A 9,551-nucleotide genomic window follows, 5' to 3' on the forward strand; every position below is an offset into this window, starting at 1 on the left:
ACTTTCCTGTAGACAAGTAACATTTTTTGGGTTTTTATCAAGCAAATTTTAGTGTATGCACCGTGAAATTTCATTTTTTGTCGCCGTGAAAAATGACTAGCCCTTTGCATCATCTAACCACTCGGTCATTGCGGTTATTTTTGTTTTTTTTTCAGATTTACGGCCAACTCTGATCCTTGAATACGTTTTTTTATCCATACATATTTAACATTCTCAAAAAAATACGAGTATTTCAAAAAATGACAATAATATTATTTGGCATATTTTGAGATTTTATCGTGGGACCCTTGAATCCGCACCATTTCCTCCAAGCATCTAGTTAAAGGCATGTTTGTGTTGACATGCCGAAGTTTTATTTCGATCTCCAATGCCTCCCGAGTGGGGATGCTATGGAGCGGGCTTAGACAATCTTGATTTTCGGTACTGCTGCAAACATTAGCATAATTCAGCTGCAGCTGCAGAATAGCATAATTCAGCTAAATAAACTCTTAAAATTTCTTCCTCCAAAATCGATAAGAACAAATTGTGTAGCTGTTTGTACTTTATCTCCAGACACGGGCATGAGCAAATGATCGCAAGAACGTAGAGCATATTAATTATTCAGACCGTCATCAACAACGCACACGACGACGACGCCAACGTATCCTCCACGCGTAATTCCTTCCTCCCCTCGCTCCTCTTAGGATGAAAGCGGTTCCGAATCCTTGCTTCGCTAAACCCGTCCTAAACCCGTCGTGCACACCTTTCCCATTAATTAAATATGCAATTAATTTTCGCCCGTCCAAAATGAGCACCGCCGGAATTTCATTGACGTTTTCTCCTTTCTCTCTCTCACTCACACTTGCAGTTGCCCTCGAAGAGGAACGAAACAGCCCAAACACGACCGGTGGCGGGGGAGCAGGCGGCGGTGGCGGCGCAGGTGAGAAAGGTGGTGGCGGCGGCGGAAATGACCGATCCGGCGAGCAGCTAAACCCCAAGCAGCGACACCAGATGAAGCACCGCGAGTTGTTCCTGTCGCGGCAGGTGGAAACCCTGCCGGCGACCCAGATCCGGGCCAAGTGCTCCGTTACGCTGCTCAACGAGGAGGAATCGCTGCTGAGCTATCTGAACAAAGACGTGAGTAGTAGTAAAGGATCGACTTCCAAGGCGTCCGGAGATTTTTCGTTGTTTTTTTTTTCCTTTTTGAAGAATGGTTGAGATGTTGAATAACCGGCTTTGTTTCGCTTTTAGGACACCTTCTTCTACTGCCTGGTGTTTGATCCGACGCAAAAGACGCTGCTGGCGGACAAGGGCGAGATCCGGGTTGGCAGCCGGTACCAGACGGACCTGCAGCCGATGGTGAAGGACGGCGAAAAGTACGACCGCAACCTGGAGGACATGGAGACGCTGGTGTGGAACCCGACGCACACGCTCACGGACAAGAAGATTGACCAGTTCCTGGTGGTGTCCCGGTCCGTGGGGACGTTCGCCCGGGCGCTGGACTGCACCAGCTCGGTAAAGCAACCGTCCCTGCACATGTCGGCTGCGGCCGCTAGTCGTGATATCACCCTGGTAAGTACCTTCCTTGAAGTATGTCAGAACGATTTGTGTTTCACTAATCCGTCCAAATCATTTCAGTTTCATGCGATGGACACCCTGCACAAGCACGGCTACTCGATAGAGGACGCGATGTGTTCCCTCGTTCCGTCTTCCGGGCCCGTGCTCTGCCGGGACGAAATGGAAGAGTGGAGCGCCTCCGAAGCGAACCTGTTTGAGGACGCGCTGGAAAAGTACGGCAAAGACTTCAACGACATCCGGAACGACTTTGTGAGTTGTGTAGACAAAAATCGGCAGTACCTATCACGGAGGACACGGCACTCAAAACTCTTAACCCTTACTCTATCCATCGAATCTAACCTCCAACTTTTCTCTTGTTATCAAATTTAAAGCTGCCCTGGAAGACGCTAAAGAGCATCGTCGAGTACTACTACATGTGGAAGACGACGGACCGGTACGTGCAGCAGAAGCGGGTGAAAGCGGTCGAGGCCGAGTCCAAGCTGAAGCAGGTCTACATTCCCAACTACACCAAACCGAGCCCGGCGCTGATCACCAACAACAGCACCACCAACAACAACAGCAGCAGCACCGGCAAGAACAACATCCTGAACGGCAACTCGAATGGGAGCGGTGAAGTATTAACCATCAGCAGCGGAAAGCCGTGCGAGTCGTGCTCGACGCTAGCGTCGCAACAGGTGAGTTTGGCGGGGGGACATTAACCAGAAAGAATCATATTCGGAAAATGGAAGATCATGCTAAACGTTAGCGTGAAATGCGCTGACTGTGGTGGGAAATACACCGCCAACTTTAGAGGTTGTACAATAGGGTGGTCCAAATCCATGATTTTTTGGGGCTACCCCCTGAAATCGAAGATTGACTCATCACTAGGCTAAATTCCAAGTTTGGCTCATTCTGACCAAAAAATGTTTCATTTTTCAACATTGAAAATTGGGGAATGGGGTGCTGTTTGGATGAGACTTAATAAACTTAAATTTTCTTGTTTCTTCTTCTTTTGTTCGCTATATTTCAGCAACCAGAGGTCCAATCTTCAATGTCTCTTAGACAATTTTATTGGAAATTTAGGAAACAATCAAATTACCGAGGGGTTAATGGATGCAAAAATCATGTTAAATAAATAATAAAACTTTTTTCAAACTTTTGTTAATTTCAAGTCACAATTAATGAAATATGAAAAGTAACCATTGTAAATCAATTTGAGTTACTTTTATTTTTATATTTCATCAGGAAAATATTATGCATCGGTGGTCTCCTCGTTATTTTTCGTTCAGCCTAGTTAGCGAGCAGCATTCGGTGACTGGGCTACGTTCTCAGCCCAGTTACCGAACAAGTACTGTACAACGTTGAAGGGTGATAAGAAATTACTTCAGGGACCTTTCCAACATAGTTTCCATGAAATTTGACTACTTTTATAAAACAAAGTCACTTAACAAAACAAACATTTTTGAAAATAGTGTAAATATGTCGAAATAAGATACCGTAAACTGGGGTGACATTGATAGCCCGGGTTGACTTTGATAGGTTTTTCAAATGCCCGTCAAATTCATTGCTCAACATTTTTGAGAATTTTTAGTATATTAGCACTAAGGGCTACCTTATTATCGAACATATGTGCAAAAATGTGACTGTTATATTGGTTAGGGGCAGGGGGGCTGGGGGGCAGAATGGGCCACCCTTGGTTTTGGGCTTTAGAATGGATTTAGACCAATTGTAAGGCAAGGGTCTTATAAAGGACGTCAAATAACTTCACCATACCGAAAACGACGTTTGAATTCATTGTATTTTTCGAATTATGAGCAAAAATGTAAATTTATTGACAAAACTACGCAAATGTTGTTTATTTCGAGGTTTTTAAATAAGATTTCTGAAAAGTTGGATTGTTTGAAAAAGTTTGCTCAATGTTATAACGTTACTAGATGTTACTACCAAGGTATACAAACAACAACGGAACCTTCAAATCATTTAGTTTAGAGACTTAGGTGTTCTCCCTTCAACGTTGCATTAGACAAAATGGCTTGTTTTCTAAGGTGGCCCATTCTGCCCCGCACCCTGGAAAAAAAAGTCGAAAAAACTTTTTTTTTAAAGTGGCTCAAAAACAGTTTTAAGCTAAACAATTTCATCAACCAAGTATATAACATTGAAGGGAACATCCCAAAGCATAAGCCTACTACACTGAATTCATAAGTTTTCATGTTTTTCTATGGTTTTTGGCGCATTTTACTTAGGAGGACCATTCTGCCCCCCCCTGCCCCTATTATATATTTTTAGATAGGTTCTGAAATGACCTTTCTTGTGGATTAAGAATTTTCAAGATCTGACTTACCTATCTAAAATTACAAGGAGTTTAAAAAATGCTCTGAATTTACATAACCTCAATCTATTTCCCCACGGCGGTGTATGTATAATCTTGACAAAAAGTCTGTAGACTCTATAAATGAAAGGAAGGCACCAACCACCTAAAGGTGGATTAAGTAACGTTTTTTGACGTCTGTCTGCTTTTTGAGTGGGCTACAGTCCAGTTATTGTTGTTTCGGAAATAAATCGAATTTTTGCGGCGACTTATCTGACACTACGCTTCGCAAACTTATCAACTCTATTTCTGAGTGCAACGACTTGTTGTGTTGAACGCGAGGGAAAACATCATTGAAAAAAACATTTTGTCGCTCTGGCACCAAATTGAACCGAACGATTTTCACTCTCGCCGCACTTTTTCTCTCCGCATTGTCTGTCAAACTAAATAGTACCAGTCCTTGCGTGTTGCCGTCGTAGGTTTGGATGAAGATGTTGGCCTTTTGTTCTATATTAAATAAACAAACAAAAGTTGTGTTCACCCACCGACATAAATTTTCGTCAATCAAAACAAGATGGAGGAATCACAACAAACTTGGCTTACACACTGATCGAGTAATACCGAATTAAGCTTGACAGAAAAAGGCGGAGAAAAAAAGGGCGGCGAGAGTGGAAATCGCTCAGTTCGATTTAGTGCCAGAGCGACAATATCAATCGCCCAATTAAAAAGGCGAGTTAAACAACGTCCAATTACCGAACATGTACTGTTTTCTTTACATTTCTTTAAAAGGTGTTTCAGTTTCAAAAATCAATTACTAATCCTCTGTTTTCCTTCTTTATTTTTTTATCCCTTCCTGCAGTGGTACTCGTGGGGCCCCTCGCACATGAATTGTCGGCTGTGCCAGTCTTGCTGGAACTATTGGAAGCGTTACGGAGGCCTTAAAGTAGCATCGCGGTTAGCGGATAGTGGTGATGTTGACTCGACGACGACGACAGCGGCGGCGACAACGCCAACGACGGGGACGGGGACACCCGGTGGCGGAGGCGGCGGTGGCGGAACGACACCCGTGTCACTGAAAAAGCAACGAAGTGGAGGCGGAGTAGCAGGTGTGACGGGATCGGGTTCCGGCAGTGATATCGACGACGATCTGACGATTGTGGCCAGCAGTGGGCCGATCGGGAGTTTAGGCGGGATCAGCAATCACCGGCCGCACAGGTTTGTCGTTTATGGATGGTGGGTGGGGTAGGTTCGTGGTTGTAATTTGAGTTTCGTTGCAGTCCTTCCTTCAAGTGTTCCATCGTCAACTGCGGCAAGGAGTTCAAGCTGAAGGCCCACCTGGCGCGGCACTACGCGCAAGCCCACGGCATCCAGATCCGGTCCGGGTCGCCGCGACCGATCATGAAGACGCGGACGGCGTTCTACCTGCACACGACGCTCACGACGCGGTTATCGAGGCGATTGTGTCGGCAGATCATCCGCTCTAAAAAGGCCGCCCGCCAGCCGTCCTACGCGATAAACATCGCCGCCGTCAAGCAGGAATGTAAGTGGTCTTGGGTTACCTCTTCTCGGTGGGATCTAAAATTTTCCGTTCTACTTTCCCCTTAGTTGCCCTCGCGGAAGCCGGCAAGAGTATAGCGGACATCCGGCAGTTGCTGACGTACAAGAAGCGAGACCGGGGCAGCGTAACGCAGATCGCGAATCGTCTGGGCAACCCGGGTGCCACCTCCAACGAGTGGCTTATACTCACACCGAAGGACAAGATGCCAAAGCCGGACGTGGTAGCGTTTCCGAAGCCACCGAAGGCTCCGGACGGCAGCTTGATATACGAACGGATACCAAATAAACCCGAGGCTGAAAAAATCCCGCTCAACCCGCCGCCGGTGGTGCCGAATCTCGGAGGGCTAACCCCAACCGGTGCAGGTTCCGGTAGTGTAACCCCGAACTCACTCACCGTTGGACCGACCGCCGCAACGACGGCAGCCCCAACCGTGATGAACGCCCTCAACGCTGGCTCGCTCGGTGGCATCGGTGGTGGCATTCCGACGCTGGGAAGCACCGCAGGAGTAACGCCCGGCGGTGGACGAACCACTCCGAATGCCGCCGCCGCCACCATCATGGTGGGCAGCAACAGCAACAGTGGCAACGGCGGCACCAACACCTCACCTGCATCACTCAAGCGGCGAAACTACGAGGATGCCAACGGAATCGATGGTTTGTAACTAAGTTCCCCCTAAAAGAGCTTAAAAAAAACTAAAGATCATTGTTCTCCGTTCAGGTCCCGCGGCACCACCCCCCTCGAAGCGGCCCAACAAGGACCCGATGCCGTCGCACCGGCCCACGCCCGAACAGTACGCGGCCATGATGGCGGCCGCGCAGGCCGCTGGCCAACCACTCCCGAGGCATCATGTAAGTTGGTGTGCGGCCACGTAGGGCAGAGATTTTAATTTTTCTTTCTTTTAATTTACAACAGATGAACGGTAAACCAAAAATTGCACAAATGGCGCGGACCGGATCCGGGCGGAAGCAGGTCATTAGTTGGATGGATGCTCCAGATGATGTGTACTATCGGTCGACGGAAGCGAGCAGGTGAGGAGTTGCAGAATACATACTAAAAATATACCTTGCTATTTTCATTAAAAATGACTTAGGGGCAGGGGGGGCAGAATGGGCCACCCTTGGGTTTGGGCTTTAGAATGGACTAAGACCAACTGTAAGGCAAGGGTCTTATGAAGGACGTCAAATAACATCACCACACCGAAAACGACGTTTAAATTCATTGTATTTTTCGAATTATGAGCAAAAATGTAAATTTATTGACAAAACCACGCAAATGTTGTTTATTTCGAGGTTCTTAAATAAGCTTTCTCGAAAGTTAGATTGTTTGAAAAAGTTTGTTCAATATTTATAATGGTACCAGGAGCTATTACGAAGGTAATCTATCAACAACGGAACCTTCAAATCATTTAGAGGCTTGGTGGTGGAAGTGTTAAATTAAAATCCACTTGGGGGCAGAATGGAACACCCTTTTCCTGCCTTATAAAAACAATCAAAAGTTATGAAATTTTGGTTAAATGGATTATGACGCTCCTGGTAGGTTCACAAATCACATTTAATGCAACATTAGTTCATTTTTTAGTTGTTTTGATAATGATTTGTAAAAATAGTGTCTTATTTCAACATATTAAAACAATTTCAAAAATTTTTGTTTTGGTAAGTGACTATTTTCATAAAAGTGGTCTAACTTCATGGAGACTATGTTAGAAAGGTCTTTTAAATCATTTATTATCTCCCTTAAATGTTTTATTAATCAAAATGGCTTGTTTTCTAAGGTGGCCCATTCTGCCCCGCACCCTGGAAAAGAAGTCGTAAAACACATTTTTTTTAAATGCATCAAAAATATTTTAAATTTTTTTTGCAATTCCGTCGTGAAACTACTTACTTTTCCTGTCATTCTTGAACGACGAAATAGCCTACTTTTCTGTACCAAAAATAACAGAATCGAATAGCAACACTTTTCAAAATAAATGCTGAAAAGTTCTACTTTTCAGCACTGAAATGGGTGCTGAAAAGTTGAACTTTTCAGCACTTGTTACGAAAAGTAATACTTTTCAACATTTTTTTTTATTTAAGCGATTTATTGACAAAATACATGACCATATGACTTAGAATTTCACTCAAAGGGTGTTTTTCGGAATTGCAAAAAATGTTGTATGGAACTCGTTGCAAAAGTTGATTTTTTCAGCACTCGTCATATTTATCCAACTCGGTGAACCTCGTTTGATAAATGTACGACTCGTGCTAAAAAAATACTCTTTTTGCAACTTTTGCATAAACTTCTATTTTTCATCAACCAAGCATACAACATTGAAGGGAACATCCCAAAGCATAAGCCTACTACACTGATTTCATACATTTGTATCTTTTTGTATGGTTTTTGGCGCATTTTACTTAGGCTGCCCCCCGTTATTCTCGACTGAAATTGTATTTAACAGTTTTTTTTTAAATCGTGTTTTTAATCCAAACATTTCAACCGGTGACTATGGTAATGTCATCAAAGGCATAACCAAAATGACGAAGAATTAACCAAGAAATTATATATCGATCTATCGCTTATGAGTCGGAACTTTGTTGCATGGCTCGGAACTTCAGCAAATTACTAAAAATTGCCTATACATTTTCAGAAAAACCCGCCGCAAGGTCCCCATCACCGAGTTGCGACGGTCGGCGCGGAAACCGTGGCGCCATCTGCACCCCAAGTACGCGGCCATCATCGCCACCCTGCTGCCCCCGATCGTGACGAACTCGTTTGCGGCGGCCGCCGCTGCCGTGGCCGGTCTCGGCCAGCAACAGCAACCTTCCGCGCCACCCGCGTCAACGCTTCCACCGCTAACTCATTCTGCCGCCGCCGCCGCTAATCTTAATCTCAATCTCAACTCGACGGCAGCGACGAACCTGGCTGGCCTGGCCGGCATTCATCCGCTGGCGGCGACCCACAACAGCATCGGCAGCAGCAGTAACAATAACGGAAGCAGCAGCGGCAGCACAAACAACACTAGCAGTAGCAATAAAGCCAACAGTGATCTACAGGTTGTAATCCTAGACTGACCCGAACCGCCGCAGCCGCCACCACATCCATACACGATGGAAGCACTGCTCAATTAACTCGTAAACACAAGAAAAAACTTCTGACTAAAACAGAATAAAACAATAGTGAAGCATGAAAGTAACGAAAGTAAACAATTGCATGTAATAAAAACAAAACACAAACACACACACACACACCGTAAGCAAACAAAACTCTAAACAACTCTGAAAAAAGAAGATTGAAATCGTTTTCGTTTTTATTTTCGATTTTATCTTAATTTTAGGACGTGAGGCGATCGTCGCCGGAACCGGGACGACGCCTCCAAAAACAACTATTTAACAAATAATGATCGTGTAAATCTAAACTATTGATGATGATGCTCTGTGAGACAAACATGAAACGTAATAGTGAAAAGTAATTGAAGTGTAAGAGTGAAAAAAGTAGTGACGAGGAAAATCACAAACAACAAGCTAAAAATAAGTGAAAGAAAGAGAGAGAGGAAGGGTTTGAGGAAAAGAGTTTGGGCTCTGTCGCGAATCGGCAGACACGAGTGTGCGAATGTGCGTTTAAAGTATATTTTTTTCATTTTGTAAAAAGTAAAACAAAAAACAACCGCTCCTTCTTAAGTAAGAGTAACTTCTTAAAATAAAATCGTGAAAATGAACGAAATAAATTCAAACAAAAAAAAGAGAGAAAAAAAACACAATTAAAATTAATGCAGCAAGAAAATCGTGACGAAAGAAAATTGATAATAAGCTAAACTCAATTTACTAAGGCAACCGCAAAAGATAAAAAAAAACACAATTAGATGAAATACAAAGAAATAAAAAGAAAATGGGCAAAATGTAAAACTTGAAACGCGCGCGGAATGTGAGATGTGAGAACCCACAGCGGGAAGGACGCGAGAAGCAGGAATATCATTAATTTTTTCCACCTTTGATGAAAAAACCTCTCTCAAAAATATACAAGCAACTATTGAAAAACAACCAAAAACTGTGTTTTATTTTCTTTAATCGTGCGAATATCACACACACGTCTGTTTTTTTCGGTTTTGTGAGTGGCATCGTCCTTCTTCAACGACACATCAACACACGCATTTTCACTGTTTTGCCATTTCCGGCT

At 44.0% G+C, this 9,551-nt stretch overlaps 1 protein-coding gene across 3 annotated transcripts in view; it reads left to right on the forward strand.

The window, feature by feature from the left end:
- The window catches only part of LOC120414291 (metastasis-associated protein MTA1), a 93,367-nt gene extending 84,103 nt beyond the window's left edge, over positions 1 to 9,264 (forward strand). For all 3 annotated transcript variants that reach the window (XM_039575423.2, XM_039575424.2, XM_039575426.2), the window contains exons 5-14: positions 848 to 1,116; positions 1,231 to 1,551; positions 1,618 to 1,806; positions 1,929 to 2,231; positions 4,704 to 5,059; positions 5,122 to 5,384; positions 5,450 to 6,055; positions 6,120 to 6,250; positions 6,315 to 6,430; positions 8,026 to 9,264. In XM_039575423.2, the coding sequence (XP_039431357.1) occupies positions 848 to 1,116; positions 1,231 to 1,551; positions 1,618 to 1,806; positions 1,929 to 2,231; positions 4,704 to 5,059; positions 5,122 to 5,384; positions 5,450 to 6,055; positions 6,120 to 6,250; positions 6,315 to 6,430; positions 8,026 to 8,449 (2,978 nt within the window). In that variant the 3' untranslated portion in view covers positions 8,450 to 9,264. The remainder of the gene's footprint in view (positions 1 to 847; positions 1,117 to 1,230; positions 1,552 to 1,617; positions 1,807 to 1,928; positions 2,232 to 4,703; positions 5,060 to 5,121; positions 5,385 to 5,449; positions 6,056 to 6,119; positions 6,251 to 6,314; positions 6,431 to 8,025) is intronic.
- The last annotated feature ends 287 nt before the right edge of the window (positions 9,265 to 9,551 follow it).

The sequence above is a fragment of the Culex pipiens genome, chromosome 1 (genome assembly GCF_016801865.2).
Source record: "Culex pipiens pallens isolate TS chromosome 1, TS_CPP_V2, whole genome shotgun sequence".
Lineage (NCBI taxonomy): Eukaryota > Metazoa > Arthropoda > Insecta > Diptera > Culicidae > Culex > Culex pipiens.